We start from the raw sequence: 27,852 nt of genomic DNA, 5'->3' as shown, positions 1-27,852 counted from the left end.
ACGCCTCTTCAACTCTCTCTGCAGGATAACATTAAGGAATTCGGGGACAAGCATCCCACGCAAAAGTAAGAACATTTTTGTCCTACGTAATGCTTCCTCTGTTTAGAGATCTCCTGCTTTTGTTTTCATAATACATGATTGTGTTGGTGCTGTTATGTCTTTGGGACATTTTTCTAACATGATGAAGGCCTTTTAAAACACATCAGTCGGACAGTTTCTCAAATATAGCCGGGTAAAAATAATTCTGCCTATTTTTAGTCAGCTCGGAGAATGTACACAATAACATAACTTTGGAGTTACCTAAATGTCTTGTGCAGTTCGCCAGACCAGGAAGGCGAGATAAACACTCCAAATGTCCAGCAGCTGTCTTCTGATTTGCGACCCCTCATGTTCTGGATGTCAAACGCCACAGAGCTCCTTAACTTCTTCCAGGTCAAAGTCGAAACAATGGAGAAAGAGTGGGAATTTGAAGGTAAAAACGATTTGAAAAACGTGGAAATCACTTCTACTAAGGGGAGTTGGGGGGGGTTTTACAGTTCAAATGAGCAAAAGAGCCAGCACAGAAATGAAAGCTGCTGCTCGGCCTCTAATTGTTCTTGCTGATTGTTTCTTGGAAAGCCCCCGGGGATCCGGTTTTGACAGCCGACATGGACACCTGTTCAGAGGCTCTTGCGCAGCTGGATGACGTCATAATGCACACATTCCAGCAGTGTGTGTATCATCTCACCAAGGTAAATCAAAACACAGCAATAAAGTTGGCCTCATTCTTTTACATCTAAACTCTGCAAGTAAACAGCAAAGTGGCTCGACAAAGTCGTAGCGGGCGTCTCATTTATGGCAGCTTCAGGTCAGCCAGTTCTTGACCTTATTTGGTCCAGAAAATAAAAAAAATTTTCAAATGTTCTCTCCAAAGTTAGCCAAATATGTTGAAAGTCAAGCCTGCTAGCCTTTTTTGATCAACGCTAAGAACGTCTGACGTTAGATATCAGCAGACGTCTTCATGTGTTGAGTTATTTTCTACTTTTCAAATGCGTGTTTTATTTTGGTGGAAGGCAAAATCATATCTTACAATCTTTTCTGCAAGATTTTACTGGGCAGAATGAGTCAGCTGTAAAGTATCCCAAAATTGTTGTCCAACGCCCTATTAGGAATTTCCTGCCATCATCCCAGTTTTTCATGTCCATTGTGTGCCGAGGGGTTGAAATGAATCAGAATCTATCAGTCCAGAGAAGGTGACAAAAAAAAACCTTCTCACTCTTTAAACTATCCCACAGCGACGGCGTGTCACCAGCCCAACAAGTAAATAGGGGACAATGAGGACACTGCAGAGATTTGTTTACATGCCTCCTAAATCATTGAAAAGACAGCAACACTGAAATCCCTGCTGTCTACAACAACATAAACAAACAATAAAAACAGGCTTGCAATGAAAACAAATGATGTATTTGAGGCTTTTTACATCCAACTTACACGAGACTGGTGTTACAAAGGCTCATTTATGTAAATTAAACAAGTTCTTTGGGCTCAAGGTAAAATCATCACTCCAACTTATGTCGCTTTTTGGAGCAGCGCGATGCAAAGTCGTCGCTGCTTCATGTCCCACAGAAAAATTCACGAACAAGTATTCAGTGAATGCTGAACCGCAAACAGGCGGGGTCCGCTCTACATCCTTTGCAGTTAAGTACTTATCTATAATTTAATTTTCTTTTTTATTATTTTTGAAGGACTTTTTTTTTTTTACTAGACCCAATTTCTATTCATTGTGGTTCTGATTCCTTTTTGGCCAGACGGCCAACTAAATTAAATGTTAGTGGTCTCCAACTGGTAGACGTCGTTTATTGGAGTCACAGACACAGATTTCCTTACAGCAGACTGCGATCGGATTGCAGAGTATTACTTTAGAGCATCGATGGGCAGAGAGGAAACAATCTGACAACTGTGCAAAGCAATGCATATATAGAACTCATGGAAAGCCAAAATACGTCAATACAAAAGTTTTTTTCTTTTTTTATTTCACCTCTCTACAAAAAAACTTACATTTTTGTCTCGCCTGTCCACGAAGACCCTGTACTCGCTCCTGCCAGCCCTCCTGGACACCAACCCATTTTCCAGTGATGAGAAGGAGAAGGAGAAGGACGGCGCTCGGGGCGCAGAGGGAGACGAGAATAAAGGAGAGGAGGGAACTGTGGACGACGTGTCCGTCTTGCCCCCGAAGGTCGCCGGACTGGTGGAAGTGTATCGCTGCTCCTTGATGCTGTCTCGAGAAGCGTGTCTGTCTCCGCCGCTCACCTCCCAAACGTTTGGTTACCTCTTCTTCTTCACCAACACTTCCTTGCTGAATACTTTGCTGGAGAGAGGTAAGAGACAGCACTGGGTCGGCTATTTTTGGGGATTTGTTGTGGGAAATGAAAGTTACAAATACAATATTTTTTGTGTTTGTTTTTTTTTTCCCTTTTCTGCATCCTCTCTTTTTTTTTTTTTTTTCTAGATGAGTTGTTTTCATGGTCCAGAGCGGTCCAGATCCGGACAAATCTGGACTTGGTTCTAGATTGGCTGCAGGGCGCGGGGTTAGGAGACATAGCCTCGGAGTTTATGAAGAAACTCTCAGTTACGGTCAACTTTCTATGTATTCCCAAAACACGACTGATCCAGGTAAAATGATCTTCTTATCGCCACTTAAGCCAAAGTCCATTAAATTCCTGCTTCTTCATCAGTTCCCTTGTTCATCCTGAGCTCGGTTTTAAACGACTAAACAAGCTCACCTTCATACTAATACTAAACAGGATAAGGCCTTCAGGTCAGTGACTTCATGGCATTACGGCATTCAGAACAACAGCTGCACAAAACTACGTCTGAGACTGTTGTTCCTGGTAGATTACAGCGAGCAAGAAAGCTGCCGTGACAGACCAGTGAAACTCATTCACTCATTACCTCGCTCATTACTTTCCGTACCTTTACAGTAAGTGTGAAGGTAGCCAGCTGAAAGCATCTCGCCTCCTATAACGAACAAAACCGAAGATCTTTCTGCTTAAAATTGGTTTCTTGTCCCATTTTTAATTCAAATGAACAATCTCCTGCTTTTTTGCTTGAAACGCTTGGAAAAAAAAAAAAGTCTTATTTTTTTCTCATTTTGTTTAGTCTGTTTTGCATGCAAGAGTTTACACATTGACAAGCCAGAAGCTCACAACACAGATTTATATTCACTCTCTCTGCTCTGTTTGTAGTCCAGGTAGTTTCTCCTGTAACTCAAAATGAGACATGTTTGTATCGGCCCCAGCGAGTGTCTGGTTTGGCACAAGTGCTGCACCGCTCGTAGCACTGCAGCATGCACGCGTCTCTCCGTAGAGCTCAAAATAAAAACACGACCCTTTAATTAAGTGTAACACTGGCTCTTTAACGTCTCATCCTCCAGTCCTCTTGGACCAGTCTGAAAGAGGAGCATGAACTGCTAAGTCATGCCCAGCTGCACCACCTGCTCACCCATTACAAGCTGGGACCGACCCGAGCTCCGCCAGCATCCTGGGCTCCTCCGCCCGGCGCAGACCTGAACGGAGGTACGGCTTAATAGATAAAACCATTAAAAGGTTTATTCTGACAGGGACTTGCAAAAGTATTCACATCCTTAAATTTTTTTTTGTCACATTACACATTGATCAGTTTTCAAGTTTTCAGATTCCCAATTAGATTAAGGTCTGGACTGCGACCGGGTCATTTTAACATGCCTTCCAACTTGGTTCTGGATTTTTATCTCACGGGTCATTGTCCACCTTCCAAGGTGGAACATCACACCGGTTTCTATTTTCCCCCTCTAAGTGGTTTTCTTCCATCATGTATTTAACCAACATCCATCATTATATATAGTTTCCAAAAATCAGTCTCCACAGCATGAAGCTGCCACCACCATGTTTTGTGGTTCAGGGTGATGCGAGTTGTCATATTTCCAAATAACATAAAGTTTTAACGTTACGTCATTAGCAGCTTCCTTCATGTTTGTTGGATTCCCTTCATTGCTTTTGTCCAACTCCAAACAGGACTTCATTTATTTTACAATCCCTCTTTCCTTAATTTTTGAAAAGCATCGTATTTCTTTTACGTCACAATTACCTGTTACTTTATTTTAAAAAAGCTATAGAAGCACCAAGTTGTGTGGTTGTGGCGTGACAAAATAGGATACAAATGTTTGCTGGGTGCTTGTGAACACACTCACGCAACTCAATTATTCCTAATACTTTTTTACTTTAATTTTTTAGACATATTTGAGAGCTTTCTAGACCACCCTCCTCTCATCCTGCCGAACGAGACGCCTCGCCTCGACCTCTCCCAGCCAATCCCAAGCCCCGAGCTCCAGAAGGAAGTCACGCGTCTCCGCACCTTCCTGTGGGGACTCGATCAGGACGAGCTCCCCGCAAATCAGAGGACGCGGCTTTGAAAGAGCACATATCAGCAGAATGAAAGAAACCGCAAATGATTTCTGCATTTAATTGCCTAGCAGTCGTTCTTCGTCCGATCCTAATTTCATTTCAGTTATTCCCTTTCTAATATTTTATGAACAAATCAGTTATCTTGTCTTTGTTTAGTCTTTGTGGAATTAGTTTTAAAGCAGGGAGAGAACATCCAAAAATGGTTGGGCTTCACTTCGCTCTTTTTCTTGGCTTCTCTGCGTATTTTCAAATGACTTGTTTTTAATAAAATGCTGAATTCTGGTCTAAGAGGCTTACAGTTTCCGTTTGGTCTTTGTTCCCCACAGCCGGGCCCCTGGGGCTTGGCGTGCTCCTCGGCTCCCACACCATAAAAAGAAGCCTAAACATTCCACAAGGTGGCGATGCAGGACTCACTCCCCTTTGACGTTAAATGATGAGTGTGTGGAACTGCCTGACTAAGGAGCTGACACCAGTACATTATCATCCGCTCCAGAGTAACCGTCTCATTTTCTGTAATAAAGGTAGCAATTTGCGCTGGGTCGTGACTCAGGCGAGTAAATGAGACTAAGATGACCACACACAAAAGTTACCTTTCCCAAAGTTAGCTGTCGTAAAGGTTAAATCCTTGTGACTTAAAAGCCGGGAAAGGTTTAATTTCCCCCCACAGTTGATGAGGCACACCGATAAGAAGGGCTTCCAGTCTCTGGTATCTGATACGGTGGTAAAAAACTCCAGAAAAAGGTCATCTAATTTATCACTAAGAGCAGCCAGCTCTCACGCGCACCAGCCAGGTGAAATCACCATTTCAGTGAGTAAGTTGAGCTTGTTTGTCACAATTTGGCAACATCCAGTCAGTTTCACCGTCTAGTCAGCCAGATGTCCAATAAAAACAATTCCTCACTTTTCTTTTTTCTCCTGAGACAGAAGCTCTCTGACGTCTAAGAGAACTCCAGTTGTCTCTTGGTGCGCAGCGAGACGGCTTCCTTCCTTTCTTCCGGTCAGCTTCTAAGAGTTCCCTTACGGTAAAACAGCTCAAAAACAAAATACAAATCCCGTGAGAGAGACCCCCGGCTTACATCATCTCCCTGATGTATCCGGTTCTCTCTCTCTCGAAATGACATGAAAAACAAAAAAAAAAAAAAACCACGGTAACAGATTGTGAATCATGTAAAGAGCCATCTCTGTGGTTAGTATTTATCAATTAAGTGATTGTAATCACTCTCATTTGAGATTCGGTGTGGTGTATGAGTGAGAGTGTGTTTGTGCGCTAATTTCAGCTTTCCAGTAATGTCATGCAGACACAGTCTGTGGCTATAATAAAACACAGATGGGGTTCAGCTTGGTATAGATCCATGCCATGATTGTGTGACATTACTGTGCGATGCAATGACTGCTGTATGCCATTCTGTTGTTGTGATACACTGTAGTGTGAATGTGCGACCAGGATGGTTCGGTAAGCATTTGACACACACACACTTAGTTGTCTGTGTTTTACAGACAAATAAATTTATTGGGCACCGTTGTAAAAAAAAAACTATTACAAACTATTAAAATCCCACATGAAGGTTTTTTCTTTAAATAAGATTATTTCTGTCATTTTTTTATTAATACATTCCACTCTAAGTTAATCAAAGCATAAGAACTGTAATTCGTAGTGTACTACTTGATGCCCATTTCTCTTAGGAATTCGTAAACATGAGAAAGACAAGCAAACATTCAACATCACGTTAGACAGACATCTCAATAAGTGAATCTGTAAGTATTACACAATACACCGGGCTGTTTCTGTGTAAGTCCACAAGTCCAGAGAAGAACTCGAGTTTATTTTGCTACAAACTCAGTCAGGAGGACGGTACGGTCAGGCATCGAGTCTCAAAAATCAATTGGAACCAGGATTAGCACTTAAATTCTCCCAGGATTATTCACATATTTTTAAATTTTTGATTCCTAGTTTTGATATTCAGATCCCCGATGTAACAATGAAGAAGGATCAGCTGGAAGTGTGGCTTCACTTTACTAAAAGAACCGAGCCGTCGGCTCAGCTCAACATTTGCAACAGGAATATTTTGTACAAACGGAGGGAGCGCGACCAGCCTGTTACAATACGTCCGGCCTTGTGGCGTAGGGTTAATTAGAGTGCTCGTCTTTGATGCAGTGCGCCAAACTTCATCCTACCTGACTGCAGTCACAGTCAGGAGAAAGTTTCCACAAACTTGAAATTGAAAATTGCTAGCATTAGCCAGGCAGTAAAAAGAGTCGCCGTTCATGATTTTATATTGTACCTACTGCTGACCTGGACTAGGTTTTACAAGTTATTCTTCTTTGTTTGCTTTTCTGCACGGTGTTAGCACATCAGTGGGAGCTTAATTACATGTTTTTGGTGCCTGCAGCATCAGATAATAGCTGTAAAAGTGTTTTCATCAGATAAAGGTCTTTCGAAAGTGAACCCACATAAAGAAGAAGATTAATAACATGTATGTCAAGTACATGTTTGATATTATATAATAGTTGGAAGTATTGATGTGGGGAAAAAAATAACAACAATTGAGAAGTTGGGACTTTTTAAATCCATTAACAACTCTGGTTAGTTAACTCAATAAAGGCATGTACTTTTTTGAGCATCAAAACGTGGAACTGGAATATGAACCAGGATCATTAAACTTTAAACAATGTCTGACCCTATAGGTAAAGGAGCTAAAAAATATCCAAAACTCACTGTTTGAGAAAAGAATGGGACGTCTGTAAAGTGGGCATGTGGTGTATGATAAACTTTAGTGGAACCGGTCAAGTTTTTAGCAACAAACAATGATGACAACGTGGAAAAGCATCGTATTTTGGAACATTGGGGAATATGTGATGCTGTGGATTACTTCTCCTGCATCATACATTTCATTAACTCCTTGAAATGTGTCCTAACTGGATCATTTAGTTGCACAGTGAACCAGAATATATGACCAAATCAACAAGAAATAGTTTGCCACACACAAAATCAGTGGCCATCTCAGCCCCAACGCTTAAATCGTGAGTAAAATCTGTGAGATTGGCTGAAAAGAAGAGAGAAACTAGAGAGGAATGTGAGTGATCCAATGATATTGCACAAAGATGAATAGTCCAAGATCCCCTTCTCTGTATGTTTCAATCTTGAGAAATGTTAAAGGGGACTCCTTTTATTTTGGGAAAAATAATCATTTCTTAACATGGGATTTTCCATTTTGAACTTACTAAAACGAAAGGTTGGATTTTTCTAAATGCTTTCAGAATGAGATTATGCTTCCACAATAAAACATCTTTTTTTTAAAGACTACATTTGTCTGGAAATGTCTAACAAATCCATAAAGTCATACACACTTTCACTCTGATCTGTACAATCACACACAGACCTTTTTTTTTTTTAACCCAGGTGCAGAGTCCCACACCTGTTGCAGCCGTTCTCTGTAATTAGCCCAGTAGAATTACCTGTGGTCCATAAAGGGAAGGGCTGAAGACAATGGCCCACTTATTCAGCCCCCTATCATCTCCTTCTCTCTCCTTGCTGCGGAGTAATGAAAGATCCAGCCCCTTCTTCAAAGAGATGGAGTTTCCTACAAAAACAGCTGAGTCAGAGGAGAAACGAGGGAAGGATGAAAAGAAAAGGAGAACAGTAGGGAAGCGAACGTGGTAATGCAACGCTGCTGGTGTGAGGCCCGGTGGACCACAGTGATTGTGTTCATTCTAGCGCACGCGGGAGTCATTTTCAGGAACCAGAAAGAAGGCCCATGGCTCTGACGCTGAAACAGCTACAACCTGGCAGGGCTTTAAGTTTCTGATCTGGCAACATTTTACCTGAGCCTTGCGTCATCTTAAAGCCTTGAGGCTTCTTTTCAAGCCACACGTCATAGGAGGATAAAGGTCAGAATGTGATGCTTAGAACAATTGTTCTCACAAAGTTAAAACCTCCTTAGTAGGTGCCCAGTTTTCCAAAAAACCAATATACTGACTGACTTTAAGGTGGCAGCGTAACAAGCACTTGGCATTTTTAGTTTTTTTTAAGAAGAAAAAAATGGCTAATTGGCGCTATTTGTTTCATAGTGTGACCCAGTAATATTTAGAACCACCAAAGTGATTTTTGAATGTTTGATGCTCATCAGCTCATGGTTAATCAACTTGTATAATAATACAAGGTGGTACAGCTGAGTGTCCACAGACATGGACATTTCTGGTTCGATCCTCGTTCACTTTCTCCTGAGTATAGCTAAGAGTCGGATGAGCATCCGGTGTAAAACGTCTACCAACTCCATGTGCACACAGCTGTTAAGTGGGGTAGAGTGCTGTGCTGTGGCAACCTCATAGTGAGAGGTGCCAAAAGAACGATGACAACAATTTGTAAATAATTACCAAAGCAAGTCAACAACATTTCTTCTGAATACTACTCACAGCTAACACCAACAGTAGTATTTGTAACTATGTTGGAGAACCATGGGGTTAGAAGAAGCAATCCTTTCGAGTTTTTCCACCAAGCAGTTCTGGTGCTCTTACCAGAACTGGTACTGCAGCCAGTTTTAAACTGGTTCCATGTATGAAATTAAGTTTTCCACAATCAATTTGCCAAAACTGAGCCACTTTATTTTGTCAGCATAAACATTTCATCCAGTAACTAATCCTCCCACCAGAAAACGTCAGGCCAATTGATGCCTCAGTTCCAACCTGAATGAGGTAATAATTCAGTTGTGTTGCAGCAGGAATCAAATTAAGCTAGCCTGGACACTAGCTCTCAAGGAACTGAGTTGTCATCCTACTCAGCTGATGTGCGATCTTATCGGTGTAACCATGTAGCTTGAACTCGCCCTTGGAATTTGACCTTTCATTTCCATAGACTCGCTGCTTACGTCTGTGAAGCTCTTTGACATCAGAACGGAAGAACTCTTGCTAACTGGCTAATCGTACACTTCCTAGGTTGATGTAGGTTGCCCTCATATTTCCTAAGAGCTGCTGCTGATTGCCCCCTGTGCCCATGTGCGTCTCTGTTTTTCAAAGTGTTTGTTTTGAGTGGAAAAATTCAATTTCTATAAAAGCAGGAGCCCAAAACCAATTAATTAACCAGGACCTGGGAAGCCTATGGAGCTTTGGTTGCGCTAAACGTTTGTCGCAGTGACAGTAGTAACACCAGCTGAAAGTATCCGAAGTCCAGCAATACTTAGGAACTTAATAAGGAACACTGTTTATGGATTTAGTGGAAAATTGTGACTTAATAAATGTGGGAAGATGAGAGGTGATGACGACTTGTTATTCTGATGCTAATGTTTCTTTTAATATTGTACCTCTGGCTTCTTTCAGTTTTTTTTTTTTTTTTTTGCATAAAAAAGTTACATTAACTCATGAGTTTTAAACATTGTAACTACAATAATTTGATTGGTTATTCTCTCTGAGCAAAGACTAATACTGTTTAACACTGGATCAGCTTGGTGGAAAAACCTTTTTCAGGAAATAAGATGAGAAAGAGTGAGCATATAAACCTAATTCAGTTTTACTCTGGAATGTGGGTTTTTTTCCTTTCGGGTCTCAGAACCAGGTTTTTGAGACACATTCACCAGAGAGTCAGCTTCAAACAACGTGAGAGTGGAATATATTGTGCAGGCTGTCTCCTGTGCGAAGGCCTGGAAGGAAATAAGGGAACAGGGGGAATCTCTGACAGAACGACAGACTGGGGGTGTAAGAATGAGGCTTGAGATGACTGCGGAGAAGGTCAGAGGTGCCTGGGGGGAAATCAGTCTACGTCTGACAGACTGCAGCAGTGGCTGACACGGACAGCAGAGCCTCAGTGAGGTGACTGAAAGGCCAAGAGAAAGGCCGTGGTGATTTCTCAAGGGACGGATTTGTTTTCTCGCGGTTACATCACCCAAGCGAGAAACGTAAACATAAACATGCCGACATTTTTTTTTAACGCACACGCCGACACACGAACTTTCTGAGACGTACGCATAGAAATAAAAGAACCCCTGTGAGGTCAGGCCGACTGCGCTGGGGCATCCTGAGCTTCACAGTCTCACTGGCTGCTACCGCAACCACCACTAACCACTGTACCTTACCGTGCCCTGCCCCGGCCTTGTCTCCACTGGCGGCTGTCTGTCCTGACCTGCGGCTGCTGCTGGTTCCCTGTGGCAACGGGGCATGTATGTGTGTGCTGTTCAGTTTGGGAGAGAGCCAGTGGCATCACTTTGGAACCAGCACTCTTTTTCCTCATCTACCTTCTCCCCTCATCTTCCATCCTGTTCTTGCTCAGTGTGCTTCTCCCCGGCTTGGGGGCTTTGCGGGCCTGTGGGCAGGGGCCTTATTCCATCAGCCTGGGGCTTCTGTCAGAGGCTTGTTCCATTTTGCGTCATGGTGTTGACTGAGCGGACCCCACACTTAACTCCCATAGAGCTACTGGGGTTGGGCGGCAGGGCAGCCGGCGCTGGGCTAACGCAGCCCCGTGTTCAGCGCGGTAATCTGATGGTCGTGTTTATTTTATGTAGCTCTCCTTTGATGGAGCAGAGAAAGTCTTTGGGCTTTTTGTTTCAGCACTTTCATTGCCAGGTCAGAGGTGCTCGCCGTGGTTACGCTCAGGAAGAATAATATTTGCCCTTATATTCATTCCAAACAGGCTTTTTTCCATATTAGTGTCAGAGATACTCTCCGGGTTTCTGCCTTCCACTGATTCGGCACATTGAAGACGGAGGGTGAGGATGGGGAGGCGCTGTACATCAAAAGTATTGCTCCCTGGAGGGAACAGGAGTTCTTCAACAGGTTGTCCCTAAGACCTGTTTCTGCACCCCCAATTGAACCCTGTAACAGTAAGGTGAGGCCCTGAGAGAAAGTCCCAGTAGTGAAGGAAAACACACGCATAAACATATGAAAACACTCTCCCTCCTGCTTGGCTGCCTCAGGCTCCACCTCAGCTGTCGGTCGTCCAAACTTCCCAGGGGTTCGCTTTACAAAAAAAAAAAAAAAATTAAACATCCATCCTGTCTGCCCAGGCCTTTCACTACTTCAACTCAAAGCTTAGCTCACACACCCACCTATGTGCCTTATGTCAGCTGTTTCAGATGGGTCGAAAAGCCAAGAAACCGCACTGGGTCGTTATATGAGGCTTTGACCAAAATATACAAAACAGAGGGAGTCACCAGATTCACTGGATCCAGTTCTAAGCTTAGTTCCTTTCCGCACAAACACGCCGCAAAGAGCGACTGGGTTCTCACACTCCAGCCTTCACCTCATTGTTCCGTACTTACCGTTTATCCATTAAGCTTTACAATGCTGACCTGACCCTTTTCCTTTGAAGATTAATTAATAAATACTTTTGGGAAAAGGAAGCCCAGACTGTGGCTGCAAGTTGTGTTTATCTGTCTCAATTGTGTTGTTATAATTGGCCAACTTTTACCCTGCAATAGTAATACGACAGGAATGAATCAATGTCATTCAAGATAAGACACCCCGGGGAGTTTTATACGGATAATGTTTCATTTCCCTCTCAGTTGTTCATTATTTATGATTTGAACACAGAAGAGACTTGGCTCAGGCCAAATGTGAACAATGGGCAAACATTCACACACAGGTTGGATAAACAGAAACCAGATCACCATCAACCGTCTTCTCTTATCTTGACTATGATGTTAAATAGAAAGCCGTGCACAGGAAGGATTGCTACGCTTCTTGCCCTCATCCATAATATCCCATTATCCCCTTTCTGTCTTAAAACACTAGGCTATTTTCTGGCCTCTGATGTGACTGTGAGGTATGCGCTTGCTACCATGTGAAAGAGCCACTGATGTAATCTGGGAGAAACAAGAAGGTTAGCAGGGGAACCACCCTGGTGGCGTGTAATCCAATCTGTCCTGTTGCAGTTTAGCAACTCAAAGCAATTATCAGCTGGCAGCTCAGGAAATACAAGCCAGCCCCCAAATGAATATATACAACTACGGTGAGAAAAATTCAATTCACTCATTATGGACATGACACTAACTTCTCTAATCAACACAAGGTCAAAAGTGAACCCTGCAGTCTCAAAAGTATACATACACCCTAACTGATACCCTGCACCTCAACCACTCTTTTTTTAGCCTTTAACAAGCTTCTGATGTAATTCCACATGAGACTACCCTTCTTAGCACAATTGATAGAGTTATTTCAAATTGGTTAGTTTTGAAATAACTCTGTGGTGAACACAGACAACTTGAAACAAGAAAGTCCTGGATTCAAATCTTGGTGTATGGAGCTTGCATGTTCTCCCAATGCAAGTGTAGCTTTCCTTCTACCGTCCAAAAGCATAACTGTTAGGTTAATAGAATATTCCTAATTGCCCCTAGGTTTGAGTGTGTGTGCATGGCTTTTTGCCCTCTGTATCTCTGTGTTATCCTGCGGTGGGCTGGTGCACCTTTCCAGTGTTTATACTGCTTCCCGTCCAATGCCTGTTGCAGAGAATCACCACCGTCCCATGATCCTTCAAGGATAAGATGATACAGCCAATGAATGAATGGTTTCCTGGCAAGAGCCTAACTTTAAACATGGTTTACAAATTTACATTAGCTTTAAGGTGGGGCTATTTCAAAAGTTTAGTGTTTGCTTGTTTTATCTTTCATAAAGCAGTTTTTGATTAATGTTTTGGACCTTTTCTTGCAGAAACAAACAATTGTCTCCAAGTTCCAATTCTAAAGAATTTCGAGGTTATGCTACTTCTTATTAATAAGAAGTAGCAATATACCCCTTATTATTAGATGCATATTGTACACATAATAATATACACCAAATATTAGGTGTATTTGCATAAATATTAGGCTTGTGCTGCCAATTTCAATTTTTTAATCGTTGAAATGATTTGCTAAAGGTGAAAAAGCCCCGTGAGATAATACTACCAGCACCAAACGTAACAGTTTGTACAGTGTTTTTTGGGTTAAAAACCACACTTTGACCCATCCACTCATTCTTCTTGTTACTGTGGCCATAAAGCACAATCTTTGTCTTACCGTTTGTCCAAATCCAAAGGCATTTCAGTGTGCACCAGTGTGTACATAATTTAATGGAGCATAAAGTTACATGTTCTAGAACTGGAGATTCTTTCCTCATCAACAGACTCTGAAGGAGTATGAGTATTTAATGAGACCCTCAGATAAACAGAAAAAATGGTTAAGATGTCCAAGAAAAACAAAGACTCACCGAGGCTCTGGTAACTACTGGAAGACTCTGTATTTAGTGTAACAAGTTTAACATGTACCTGAAGTGAGAGTACAGTTAAAAGAAAGAAGCCCCTGCCGCGCTACTGTTATCCAAAAGCTTTAATGCAACTGGCAGTCCCCCACACAGATAAGTCAAATGCCTTCTGTAGAAAAGGTTTATGATTAGATTAGACAAAGATTGTTTTATCAGGAATAACCACACTAACTACAACTCCACGAATAGGTAATAGGTAATTAAAGAATGTGCTGCTGGAAGACATTTGTGGACGGTGCAGTTGTGTCTCCATGCCCTGGTAGTTGCCAGGGAGTTGAATGTAAATGACTTATCAGGTGGGGATTTTTAGTGTTACCATGTGATGCAATGTTATGTCTCTTATTATCTTGAATTTACACTGCATGTTTCTCTGCTCTGCTGCACAATGCTCTGGCAGAGCAGAATTGTTCCAGACCCTGATTTAAAGCACGGACACTGAAGAATCAGAATCTGCCAACAGACTTCCAAGCCAAAGTTGACAATATCTTTGTTTGTTGAAAACTAACTGAGCACACCAAACCGTATAAGTAAAATGAACATGCTCCCCTTACATTGACAATTTCTAAATAAATGCAAAATATACCGTATTTTCCGCACTATAGGGCGCACCGGATTATAAGGCACACCTTCAATGGCCTATTTTAAAACCTTTTTCATATATTATTTTTCACCGCATTATAAGGCGCATAGAATAGATGCTACAGTAGAGGCTGGAATTATGTTATGCATCCACTAGAGGGAGCTGCACTAAATTTTGCACTGTTGCTGCACTGTTTTGTTTGGAATGTCAACAAAACAGTCCGACTCGGGTAGGTGAGGAGAGCCTTCCGCGACTGGGCCGGGGCGTGGCCGGACGATGGTCCCCTTCTCCGTTCGCGCACAGCATTTTGGTGGAGAATGTGGTGCTAAATGACCTGCAGACGACCTGATTATCAGGTTGGTAGGTAGGTCAGTCAAACTTTATTAACAAACCAGCGTTCTGACAACTATCCCAGCATGCACCGCGCGCTTCTTCTTCTACGGGCGAAAATGAAGTCGGCGGCTGGGTACCGTAGTTACCTGTTGTGGCTCAATATTGGTCCATATAGAAGGCGCGCCGGATTATAAGGCGCACTGTCGGCCTTTGAGGAAATTGAAGGTTTTTAGGTGTGCCTTATAGTGCGGAAAATACGGTACTATAATGCAACATTTCTGTTTTTCTTTTTTTCTTTAAAGACGCATTTCTTACAACTGATGGGATAAAGCACGTTTTATTTCAAGATATCAAGCAGTTTAAATTAAATCTACCAACTCTGCTGAGTTGAGTGATCAAAATATCCAGTCAGATTTGTACCAGCAGCTGGTTGACTTTGCTTTTAAGGTGGAACTTGTTGAGGAAAATTTAGGCAAATATTACTAGGTGTGTATATTAGCCTGTAAGAGTAATATATATAATTTTGAACCCATCAAACGTGTGTTAATAAAAAATTTTTAGTCATTAAAATTATTTGTCGTATAATTCTTCCACACTGAAAAAAAAAGTTTTAAATAAATATCTAAGCAGTCCAACCTAATGGCATTCATGTACATGAGTCTATGTAAATCTTTTACCGGAACTGTGTAGGCTTGTCAGGAGGCTGCTCTCAAATCAGATTTGGTAGGTTACAGCAGATTGGAAGCTAATCTGGATCAGGATTTGGCAATGTTTTGTCCACTGTGCAAATAAATCTTGAAAGCTTCCACAGATGGCACAGGAGTCAAGACAGCAAAAAGGCCAAGTCAATGAGTCACAAAGAGGTGCTGTCTGTCAAATCCAGGGATTCACCAGTCAAAAATCCTCTTCCCACTCATTACCAACCCACTGGAAGCTAATGCTTCCATTCCTTGTGACATGTTCCCATATCTGTCTTGCCCCACAAAGTTCATGTGATCTCAGCCTGTTATGCATCTTTTTATTTATCTTCAGTCCACTTTGTTTGAGCCTTCTTTACTGTAGTAGTTTATTTCCTTTTGAAATCCTACCACTTTCCCACTTATCTCCATTCAGTAATGGCAGCACGTTCTCATGTATCATGACTCCATCCACATCATCAGCTTCCCTCACAGAATTTATTGACTTTATGTCAAACCTCTGGCTTCCTTCTCCATCCTACTCTTTGTCGTCATTCCTTTAATCCCCTTTCCCCCCCCTCCCCGAAGGTTCTGTTATTTCTAAGCTTTTCTTCCAGTCTATTACAGGGAATTTCCTTCTTATCACTCACAGGGCCATTCCTTGCATTCTTGGCATGTGCTATCCCACTGCTGGGGGTCCAGCCAAATGCAAGGGTGTCTGTAATACAAGGCAGGCACACAGGCAAGCAGGCTTTCATATGTCTTTTAATAAGGAGCAACTGTGTGATTGATGAACCGAGAGGACAAGGTGGTAAGCTGCAAAAACAAAAAGGGAGGCATGAAGAACATGAGAAATTTGTTGGCAGCATCGAATTGGCCATGCAAACTTTGCAACAAAAATTAAAAAGAAAAAAATCTTGGATAGCTCACATGTCTGAGCCTTTGAGTCATAGAATGTTATTGATAGAGGCAGACATACAAGGTATTTAAAGGCCTCTGGACAGATGCATTTATGGCTAATTAAGAACAGCCAAGAGTCAAAGTGCTTCCAAACACTGGCAAGAATAGAGAGATTAGAATTATTTTCATGTCATTCCCTTTAGTCACTGACTTCCGGTGGAAAAGGGGATCCAGAACGTCATACTTCAAGTGGGTGTTTGTGTTTCCCCTCAATTAACAGAGGTCAAGAAAATATAACTCCGAGACACTGTGGGTTGTGGCAGGGCATGCAGATTAAAAGATGGTCCTAAGACCTTTGAGCTGGAGAGGATGATGGTGGTTAGGAGGAATGCACAAAAACACATTACTTCCATATCTTTCTCTACTTCAGAGATAAGATTGTGCGCCCAAGAAGTAAGAGAGACAGATAGTTCTCAATTTTTATAAACAGTTACAGTAACTGTTTTCATTCCACAAGATGATACAGAAAAAGGAAACAAACAGTAGCATGATATAACGGAAGAAAACTAATGTACCTCAAAAAGGGATACTGAAACAACCCCATTTGGGTAGTTTTGCTAACCTAAAACATAGAAACCTGCCTTGCATTAATGGTTTGGTTTGATACTGGTGGCTTAATGAGAGAGCCAGCGGGATTTTCTTGGCACATTTTGGACCCCTTAGTAACAGCAGGTATAGGTTTAAACACAAAGCCTACCTGGGTATTGTTGTTGACCAGGTCCAATACTGAACAATGAGATTAGTGTATTCCAATGTGTATAGTGTATTCCACTGGCACCAGATTGCAATCAAAAACAATACCTTTATGGAGGAAGGGCAGATTGGCATCGCAGATGTGAAGGCGACAAATTTGCAGCATCTGTGAGAGATACCATCGTTTCCATACTGACCAAAATCTTAGAGGAGTGTTTCCCACATCTTGATGAATCTAAGAAAGTCCAATGTATTTCAAATTTGGGGTGTCCAGGTTGTGACCTGAGGGTCTTTTGTGGCCAGTGGAATGATTTGGTGCAGAATGATTGAAATGATAAATAACCTGTACTTGTACTGCACTTGATCAAGTCCAGAGGACTCACAGTGCTTCATTCAGTCATTCACCCATTCATACCCACACTCACCTGCTGATGGTGGCAAGCTACATAGCTTTCCTGGGGCAATTTGACAGAGACGAGGCTGCCATGCAGCGGTGCCACTAGGCCTTCTGACCACCACAAGCTGGCAAGGCAGGTGAAGTGTCAAACTCCTACCAGCATCTCTCCTTTCTAACCAGGAAGCTTTTTACAACGTCTAATCACAAGTCAACAAGTTACAAGTTGTAAAGGCCAATTAAAATCTTGAAGAGGAAAAGTGTTGGTACATCCCACAGATTTTTGTCAGTAATTATTCACACTTGTTTGCTTTTTCTTTGGCTCACAAGCATTCAGCGACTTACACTCAAAAGCAGACTTAGTCACACCCATAACTTAGTTAAATACAGCAGGCGTTTTTGAAGAAAGAGTGACCCATAACCTGTTCTTGTGGATCACGCAAGTTGTTTTTTCCCCCCCTGGAGACAATTAGAAATCAAATCAATCCCAAAATTTAGGAAACATTTAACATATTTTTAGATCAATACAACTTAAAGAACCAATTTCTTCAATAACTGGACTATTTTGTTTATCTGCATGTTTATGTAATGAGTAAAGTATGATTTGAACCCAGGACACAAACCATAATCCAGTACACCATTTTTAATGATACAAATGGACATGTGCAAGCTACAACATAATTTCTAGGGAGCAGCTTTCTGGTTAGAGACAGGGTGGTGAGTAACTGGTATCACAAATAAGAAGGATTGTGAAAACAACAAGCATGTCGTAGTTTACCTGGCAGAGATACCTTTCCTGGGATTCCTTTACTACAATCTGTCTCAAACTGCATTCCTCAAGGGCAGGAGTGGGCAACTCCAGGCCTCAAAGGCCGATGTCCTGAAACTTTGAGATGCGTCTCTTCTTCAACACACCTGAGTCAAATAATGGGGTCTTTAGCAAGACTCTGGGAACTTGACTGCATTTAGGAGGTGATTCAGCTGTTTGATTGAAGTGCGTTGGACCAGGGAGACGTCTAAGAGTTGGAGGACACTGACTCTCGAGGACCAGGATTGCCCACCCCTGCTCAAGGCTCACGGTCCTGCAACCTTTAGATCTGTTCCTTGTCATACACATTTGAGCTCAACTGTGACACTGCCTGATTAGCTTGCAGTCAAACTTTACTATCTCTGTTAAAGAAAAATAAAAACAAGACAACTTTCTGTGGTCCTCCAGCACTCAACAGTTTTGGCTCGTGTTGAAAAATTTGGTCACCTTTATCTTAAGTGAACAAACTCATTCTTTAGTGTGCATTTGAAGTCATTACCACAAATTACTGACATCAACAGTTTTGCATGTTAGAGGTGAAACAATGGATCCAGCTCACAAAGCGAGACGATAAACTATACTACGTTCATACTGGACGAAATGATATTTTAACAATATTTTGGAGAAAACTCGGAATTCTTCCCCTTCAAAATAAATATTTCACAAATGTCCTAGGACAATTTAGAGTAAAATTGTTACAAAAACCTTACTAAACTAAATGACTAAACAGATGACAGGCACCAGCCCCCCTGCAACTCTGAAAGGATAAACAGGGGTAGATAAAGCTTGGACAAACAAACAGGTGGATGGATAATCAGAACAGAATATCCTTATCTCTCTTTGTCAAGAATTTTACAAATTTGAGACGCTGTCCTGGAAGCAGCAGTGAAAGGCTGGGTGTATAGTTCAGAACGGCGGTCGGTGAACAAGCCTCTCCCTAAACCCAAAAGACTTGGTACCACATGTTAGGTACCCTAATCCAGTCCCAGCAGAACAAACACGACTCATCCGTTTCTGTTTACGCCACATGAAGCCACTTCAACATTCAGATGACATCTGAGTGAACCTGAGGTCCATCTTATCTATTTCTGTTCTCAAAGCCGAGCTGGATAAATGAGGGGAGAGGTCTCCCCGAATCCCAAGCATGCTCAAAAACTACAGAGCTCATCTCCTGATACCAAAACATAAAAAAAGTGACGACGTACGGATATGAAATTTCCTCTCCGGTGTTTGCTCTCAGTTATGATGAAATTTACACACTGTACGGCTGACGTACAGGAAGCGGCCGGTGGAATGAGTGAGGCCATGTGCTCTGCGGTAGGTCATTGTTATCTGCTATCACCGTTGTGGAGAGGTTGATTTATGATTGTCACTGTGTAATGAGCGTTAATTTAATGAATGGTCCGCCATGAGGGGGGCCAAAGTGCGTCAGCATTCAGAAAAACAGCCGGGCCATGTCACGTTTAAAGGGGCGGAGGGTTATAAATGGCTCTAGATGCTTAGGTGAGCTATCTGACAGACGTAAGCATATGTGTACAAGTTTGTTTGTGCGCCTCTGTGTGAATGTGGCTGTCAATCTGCCAGCTAAAGGGCATCCTCACGACCCCGCCGAAGTGGCTGAGATCGTGTCGTGTTGACAAAGTCACTCCATAGGGCAAGCCGTGACATCAGACAAGTCATGTGCCTTTATGTCTTCCCGCTCTTGTTGCTTTTTCCCCCTTTCGCCTCTCCGGGACCCTCTGCCCCACTTTTCGCTCTCCCCACCGGCCTCACTGATTACCCATGTGTTTGTCAGCAGCTCTCTGCTTCCGTAGGACAACACGACAACGGGTTCAGTGTCTGGCTGACGTAGACGCACGGCGCGCCGGCCACTGGCGGTCAGCCCTGATAGAGAGCACATCACTCGCAGACACACGCAGATGGAGTAACTCACCGCAAATGGTGCAAGACAGACAAAGAGTCAGAGGCTCGAGTCTCTCGGGGAACTACTGAGTCTGCTGAGGAATGCACCGAATATAGGAGCTGGACTTTCACTCTACACTGTAAGAAAGTTAAAAAAGCAAAATGTTAATTGGTCTGCTTTTGCACTGTATAAAAAACATTCATACCCTTGAACACATCTTTTTGTTGCCTTAAACTTTTCTTTTTGATTTGTTTATCTTGGATTGTATTTGGAAGACCAAATTAAGTGGAAGAAAATAGTTTCTTTTTTTATACATTTTTTAATTATTAATAAAATTGAAAAGTGAGGCATTTGTTTGTATTGACACCCTTCTACACAGTGTAATTCCGTTAAGCTCAATCTTAAAGGGAGCATCAATGAGAGAAGCAATCAGTCTTTCCACAGGACAACCATTAGTCATGCCTCGTGTTAAATCAGCAAAAAGTTACTGTTAAGAAAAAAAGCTGAATGAAGAAGGTGATCTGGTACTGTTTATGAAATACTATGGGTGGTGGAAATCCCAGATTACCCTGAAAATACCACACCCATGGTGACACATGATGGTGGCAGAGTCATGATTTTCTTGAACATAAAGAGGAAAACTGTTTAGAGTTGACCTGAAGGTGTTTTGTAGTTCTGCAGAAACAAAATACTTGAGGCTAGGACAAAAGTTTGCCTTAAAGCTGGACGACGACATACAGGCAGAGCTTTAGATCAAAGCACATTTACACACGTCACACAACTCCCTCCCAACACATATATTTGCACCTAGCCAATGCATATTGCACTTTCTTTCTACTTCTGTATTTTGTCTTGTATTTATGAATACTCTATGGGCCATTTTAATTGCCCCCTCCCCCAGAAAAATAACGTGTTTTTAAATGAATTAATTGAATTTTTATGTTAGAATGACCCAGTCAGCGTCCAGTCTCAGATCTGATTTTAATCTGTTCCAAGTCTTCAAGATTGACTTTTGCACAAGCTCGCTGTCCAATCTGATTTAGCTTGAACTGTTTTCTAAATATAATCGGGTGAAAATTTTAATATTGAGGTGTCCAAAGCTGACACGGGGACAAAGCAAAAAACCTGCTCCAGATATTGAAGCGGACGGTGGTCGTCAAAGTACCGAGCATTCATAGGGATACTTTTGTAAGGTACTGCATCAGTGAAAGGGGAAAATGAATGGATAAACATTGTGACATGAGGAAGAGGTGAGCAGAAAGGGGGGATGCAGACAGGACAGTCAATGACAGAGGAGGAAAGAATGTTTAGGGCGACTGAGAAGGGCGATGAAAGGTGCAGGAGGGGAGAACCTGAGCTCTGAGACGGGACCGGCCTCTCCAGCCGATTAACACCAGTCTGAGATGGAGAGAGCATACAGGCTGGATGGAAACTGTGTTTGCACAGTAAAAAGTTCCCTTTGCGTGGCTAGCTTTCTTCCCCGCCCTCTCTCTCTCTCTCTCTCGCTCCTCTTCTCTCGTCCTTCTCACACTCCGTCTGTGACTTATGTCTTCAGACTTGTTCATTTAGAGGTTTCCCCCCTGCTGGGAGAGCTGCTTGGAAGCAGTAAGAGTTAGAGAGGGTGGGAGTGGGGGGGGGAGGACGAGAGCAGGTGAGAAACACAGAGTCAGGGAGGGGTAGAGGGTCTCGCCATCACACGCCTGTGCATACACTCATACACTGTGTTTTGTCACATACCATAGAGTTTGGCTTCCAAACAAAATGAACCTTGTAAATGTGAGCCTAATAGAGAGGCGATTTAAACATTTTTTTTTTTTTTTGCCTCATGCGCTCCCTTTCATCCCTGCATCCTGCCCTTTGCACAGCTTTGTGAGCTCAGCCAGCAGAGGAAACCTGCAGTAATGATGCTGGTTAAGGTCCTCGTTTAATAGCGTAATAAAAAAGCCCAGTAACAGATGCACAGCAGCCATATCTGTCTCAAGAGGCTTGAAAGAAGAAAGGGGTAATTGATTTGTAAACCCTGTCCAATTTGAGTTTTCCGAGCTCAACACTCTCCCGAGGAGCAGGACAGAGCTGCAGCTCAATTGGACCCTCTTCATTTAGGGGACATTATTCCTAATGTCTAACTGTGAGAAAAAGACAGTCAGAGACGTCACTTTATTACCCAATGAATTCAACCCCCTCCAGTGTGTCAGTATTTCTCTTTAACACCCCCAAACTAATAACACACTCACTTGCTCTCTGACGCATGTTTGGGGTGATGGGGGGGATAAGAGGTCGCGAGGCTTCGATCTTGGTGGGCAGTGAGTTAATCTAACGTCGCCATGGCAGCATTCCCAGATCAGACACGCTGCTGCCGCTGCCTCCCGGGAGCGTGCTGGAGAAAAAAAAATGAATGGACGACAGAGCGTGGGCAAGATGAGTGGAGGTTGTGGAGGTCATGGGGAAACTTTTAAGCGTACTGTTATAGCAAAGTAAATATTAACAGTAATAGCTCGGACCTTTTGGTTTTCCCTTTGAACGTAATCTCCGGATTTGTTTGCTCAGGCCCTGCTGGAATTCCCTCGAGGAAATGAGGGTACAGCGTAAAAATAATGAATTTCTTGCAACTGCTCCTCTCATAATCCCTTTCACCGCTGCTGTGACGCTGCGTCAACGCCAACGCTTCCACTGTTTGCTCATGACACACTGAGGCAAGCAGAACATGAGACTAAAACCCTAAAATCCACAGGAACATTTTATCATCCACCTGGACGTGGAAATTAAGCCACGGCAATAAACATTTATTGGGTTTATTTGGTATTTGTTCGTGTAATCAGGCCGCGGCCGTAATCACACAAGAGCAAATGACACAAAAAAATTTCCCGACATGACAAAATGCATTTTCAGTGAGTCTCTTCCTTGTCAGATAACTCTATTCACACATCGGAGCGGCGCTCATTTTAAGGCTGATATGTTACATAATATCGGAGACATTAAACTAAAGTGTGACTCCTCCTCGGTAATTGGCATTTTATGGTCTTTCTCTCATATAACCCAGAACCAGGATGTTAATTTCTCAGAAAGGTTGATGGAGTGTTGTGCATAAGTCTTGAGTCAACCTTCATGTCGTTATTACTCTTCCTGGGGTCCAGACTTCCTGTGAACTTTTGAAGTGGTCATGAGTAATTTCAGGTTGCAGAAGTTTTTCTTTGAACTTTGACCAATTTTGTTTTTTCTTTTCTGTCCTTTATAGTTGAATAGCTCATTATTTCAGAGAAATGTTGCCATTTAGTATGTTAAGTTACTTTACTCTGCCTTTAAATCATTCATTCAGGCAGTTTTAAGCAAAATCTTCAGGCATTTGTGACAATGATAGAAACTGCTACAATTTCTTTGGCGCAGTACAGAGCTGGGAAAATTTCAGATGTAGCACCATTTGACAGATAAAAAAATAGTATTTTTTTAACCATTGTGAGCCATTAGTTAAAAGCATGACTCACAGTTCTCTGTCGGAGGAGGGAGAGTCTGCGGACTTGGAAAAGAAGTGGATTGAACATTGATGTTGAAGGCTCTGGACGTTGACGATCTGTGGTGGTTATCACATTTCTTTAATATTACACAAAAGACTGAGGCAACGCTTTTGAAACGATAGACCAGGATGGTGGTAGCAATCTTTAAGAAATCAGTTATTGGGGGACGACACGTTTCAGTCGAATCAGACACTCCCTGATCTGATGAGGATGCATCCTGGATACCTTCTGTTGGACGTTTTCCAGACACAAACCTTTAAAAAGACCTTTAAAAAGTCCTGAAAAATATTGATTACATCTATTTTAAAAGAAATTGACACAAGAAAGAATATTTGGTGATTTAGAACAAACCTAGTTTGATGTATATCTTTTTGTGGAAGTTTTTCCTGAAATGTTAATTTTTCTTTTTTTGAAGACATGTTGCACAGCATGAAATCATCTTGACAGAAAATGAGTGTATTGACTGCCAAAGTCTGGAGAGAGACGTCCTTAAAGCCCTTTGAAAAGCTTGGAGAAATATCGGTGAAGACCGTTTTAAAAGACTGAAAGAAAGTCTGGCTTCTTGGAAGCAAAACATCAAGAAATCAGAGATGGTTTAAGACTTTCATGCAGCCCTGTAACTAAAGTCAAGTGGTTGCTGTGTCAGAGCTGAACACAAGTGTAATTTATTTTTATAATGAGCCTCATTGCCATGGTGGTAAAACTTGGCTTTGCGTTTAGCTGCTTTTTGCGATATAAATTATGGATCTGTAAAGAAACGTGTATTTAAAGCAGACGCAATCTAATCTCCCATGTGACGTTGCTAATTTACTTTTCACTCACAAATTCAAATGAATCACCTTTTTTTTGTTTTGTTTTTTTACTTTTTACAAAATGCGACTCACAGAAAAAGCTGTGAGTCGCACAGCTTTTTGTGTTTGTGTGTAAGATGAGGGATCATCAACACACAGTGAAACTTTGAGAAAACCAGTCATGTTTTTGTGCACTTGTTGCACCGACGCTCGATCCACCTTTGTAAGGAGAAAGAAGCCCGATGCCTCTGACTTGTAGCCGTTCCAGTAATCACATAACGTGAATCAGACTTTGCCCGAACCTGAGGTTTGTTTTGCCGTGAACTCAGTCATAGGTTGGTGAAGAGCGGGAGGCACTCGAGAGATTTAATGTCTGTGTAATGATGTGTGAATACATGCATGGCGCACAGGAAAGCCAGTGTAAGGCGAGTCGAGGGGAGCTTGTGTGAGTAAAGTTTGTCTGGCAGGAAGGCCGGCCGGCAGTGCAGGCCCTGTCACAGGTTCCCCCTTTCTCTCTGATGTCTCTGAGGTCGTCGTCTGAGCGTCTCACTCTGTTTTCTCCTCCTATGGTGGTTTACACAGATTGGTGATGTAATGGTTAGCATATGAAGGCCACACACAAACACACTGTCACACACAGGCACACACAAACACCGATCCTCACGCACGTTATGCAGACGCCGCACCACATACCCATAATTACACGCATACAGTGAATGCACACCCTTTTACACAAACCCTGGATTCCCCCTTTTCCGACGCAACGCGATGTGCCCTCTCTCTCTCACGCGTACACACAAACAAAGATGCATGATCCTTTTTTTTATTTTTTTTTATTTTGCATGCTGAGAACCAGGCACACACCATCCCCTGTTAAAAGGGCAGCCACCCTGCATCTATAAAAGTGTGTGAACAACCAAAGCTGGTGGATGGGCCCAACATCAGACCCTGTGCTTCAGAACCACCCAGGAGACCCCCATCATGCGGCAATGAGGGAGAGTGACTAACTTCACTCTTTCTTTTCTTCTCTCCCCAGCTGTGTCTTCAAACGCCCCTTTGATGTGGGAAATTAAAAAGAGCGAGTGTGTCAATATCTCCCTACGTCCAACCACACTCATCTACTTCCTCTCCTCCTCCTCCCTCCCTCCCCGGTTTTTTCTCACCGAACCGTTGCCTTGAGAAAGCAGAGCATGACCCTTTTGCACCACAACAACTCCACCGCCCACTTGTTGCCATCATGCTTTGCGCAGGGTATTTGTTTGTCTGTGTCGGCCCACCACTGGACTGGCAAGTCCATGTGTGTGTGCATGAGTGTGCGCACTCGAAGCCCGCCACTAATTATTTTCTAACCACACCATGAGTTGTACGTCTGTGAATGAGGGGTCTCCTGATCTTACACCCAGACTCAAAAATGCTTTTCTTGTTTCTTCTCTCTCCTGCTGGCTCTCTTTGTGTACGTGCGCATGACTCGTTTGTGATATACTGTACGGTTTGTGTACAGTATGATGTGCTAAGTGTCCCCCTGTGATGACTGGAGACTCAGTTTTGCCTCTGTGCCACGCTTTACTGCACCTGACTGAGTGTTTCCAGGCCACTTGTTAGGCTTGTGTGACAAACACTGTATTTTTGCTTGTATTAAGCAGATTGTTTCTGTGTGGAGTCAGGCTTTATGGGATCATTTAAGTGCATGTTTTGAATATGTGTGGTTCTGTATGTTGACCCCTCTGCCCCCGTGTGTGTGTGAGTGTGTGTGTCCGGTTTATGTTTCTGAGCAACACTGCTCAGAGGCCCCTCCAGGCCTGGACAACACCTCGCTCCATGCTCTCCTATCCGTTCCTCACTCTTTCCTTCATCCTGAGGAGGGAGAGTAGTGTAGATGTAGGGGAGTGGAAATAACATGCTGCCTTCTCAGGAAGGGTTGTGATTGGATTGGATTTTTTTCACAAAAGTAAGGGCAAATTTTCTGCCTTAAAATAAACGAGTCGTACGCACTACCCTGTGCTGTGAAAAAGTATTTACACCTTCGAGATTTCTCCAAATTTTACGTTTCTCGGTCACGCGTAAATGTTTCAGATCGTCAAACGAATGTTTAATATTAGACAAGAAACGGACCAGAGCAAACAGAGAAAGCAGTTTTTGAAATGGTGATTTGGTTTTTACTAAAGGAAAAAGCTGACAAGTAATGCTGAATTGTAAATTAACTGTAATTAGCCGCATATTTTGGAAAACGGAGTTCAATTTCACCAGCCACACCCTGGCCTTACTGCCTGACCTGTTAAATCAAGAAACCACCAAGACAGAACGAATCTGACAGCACAAAGTAGGCCGAAAGATTACAGTGACTCATCATGCGCTGATATAAACTTAAGAGCTGATGAAAAACAAAGTCACTGACTTACATCAATTTGGAAAAGGTTAGAAAAGGTTTTTGAACTCCAACGAACCAGAGTGAGAGGCATTATGGGGTAATAGAGAAAACATGGAACAGTGGAAAACCTGAGGAGTTACCTCATACCTCCTCATCCAGGAGGTCACAAATGACCCCAGAACAATCTCTAAGGCGCTGTAGACCTCACTCGCCTCGGTTAATTTCAGTGCTCATGAATCAACAGTGAGAAAGAGTCTGGGGCAAAAGTTCCAAGGCCAAAGAAACACTGCTGACGAATAAGAACACAAAGACCGTCTTACATTTATTAAACAGCAATATTTAAGATATTTAACAACAACAAAAAAAAGATGGATGACAAGGAAAACTTTCTGGATAGATAGAATGTGCCCTGTAACATCTGATGTAAAACTACATCATACAGGGTTAATGTCATGATCTGAGGTTACTTCTGAATTCATGGAGTTATATGAACTTTGCTCTCAAGCAGAAAATCCTGAAACAAAAATGTCCAGCCAACAATTTGGGACCTAAAACTGTAGTACACTTGACTAATGTAACAGGACAACCATTTATTTATTTAGCCTGTGTAAAAAAAAATAATAATAAAACTAAATAAAAATAATCCAATAACTATTTTTCAAGAGTGACCTGGACACTAGCATTTCCACTTCTGAATGGCTAATTGAACACATTTTGTTGTTTGTTTGTTTGTTTGAATGGCGTCGCCAATTCTAGATTTAAATCTGACTGACATTCTGATCTTAAACGGTTCGTTCATGCTTGAAAACCCCCGGATGTAGCTAAATTAAGATTAAGTCTGTGAAGACGGACCAGAATTCCGCCAAAGTGATGTAAAAGAGTAATTTCCAGTTACCTCAAAGAAGTCGGGCACATCCAGTTATTAGGCTTAAAGGGGCAATTACTTTTCTCACAGCTCCGGGTTCGTTTGGACATCTTTTAAACAATGAAATCATAGTTTCAAGACCACAACGTCATCAGGTTATCGTAACCTCATGTTGGGTCTGAAGCGTGTAAGTATTGCAAAATAAATAAAAAATAGAAGAAATTCAAACGCTTTTTTCACAGCACAGTGAAACGCAGGCGTAAGAAACAGAAAGGACAGGTAAAACTGGAGAGGATACATGAGATATGCTGATACACATGAAAAC

The 27,852-nt window shown here is 42.3% G+C and overlaps 1 protein-coding gene across 5 annotated transcripts in view; it reads left to right on the top strand.

Moving 5' to 3' along the window:
• rasip1 (Ras interacting protein 1) overlaps positions 1-4,714 on the top strand; it is a 16,807-nt gene extending 12,093 nt beyond the window's left edge. For all 5 annotated transcript variants that reach the window (XM_017309737.1, XM_017309736.1, XM_017309738.1 and 2 more), the window contains 7 exons: positions 25-65; positions 318-472; positions 619-731; positions 2,063-2,357; positions 2,489-2,652; positions 3,413-3,554; positions 4,251-4,714. In XM_017309737.1, coding sequence (XP_017165226.1) covers positions 25-65; positions 318-472; positions 619-731; positions 2,063-2,357; positions 2,489-2,652; positions 3,413-3,554; positions 4,251-4,429 — 1,089 coding nt within the window. In that variant the 3' untranslated portion in view covers positions 4,430-4,714. The remainder of the gene's footprint in view (positions 1-24; positions 66-317; positions 473-618; positions 732-2,062; positions 2,358-2,488; positions 2,653-3,412; positions 3,555-4,250) is intronic.
• Positions 4,715-27,852: the final 23,138 nt, after the last annotated feature.

Source organism: Poecilia reticulata, linkage group LG16, assembly GCF_000633615.1.
Source record: "Poecilia reticulata strain Guanapo linkage group LG16, Guppy_female_1.0+MT, whole genome shotgun sequence".
Lineage (NCBI taxonomy): Eukaryota > Metazoa > Chordata > Actinopteri > Cyprinodontiformes > Poeciliidae > Poecilia > Poecilia reticulata.
Note: the sequence above shows the minus strand (reverse complement) of the source record. Positions and strands in the feature narration are given on the sequence as shown.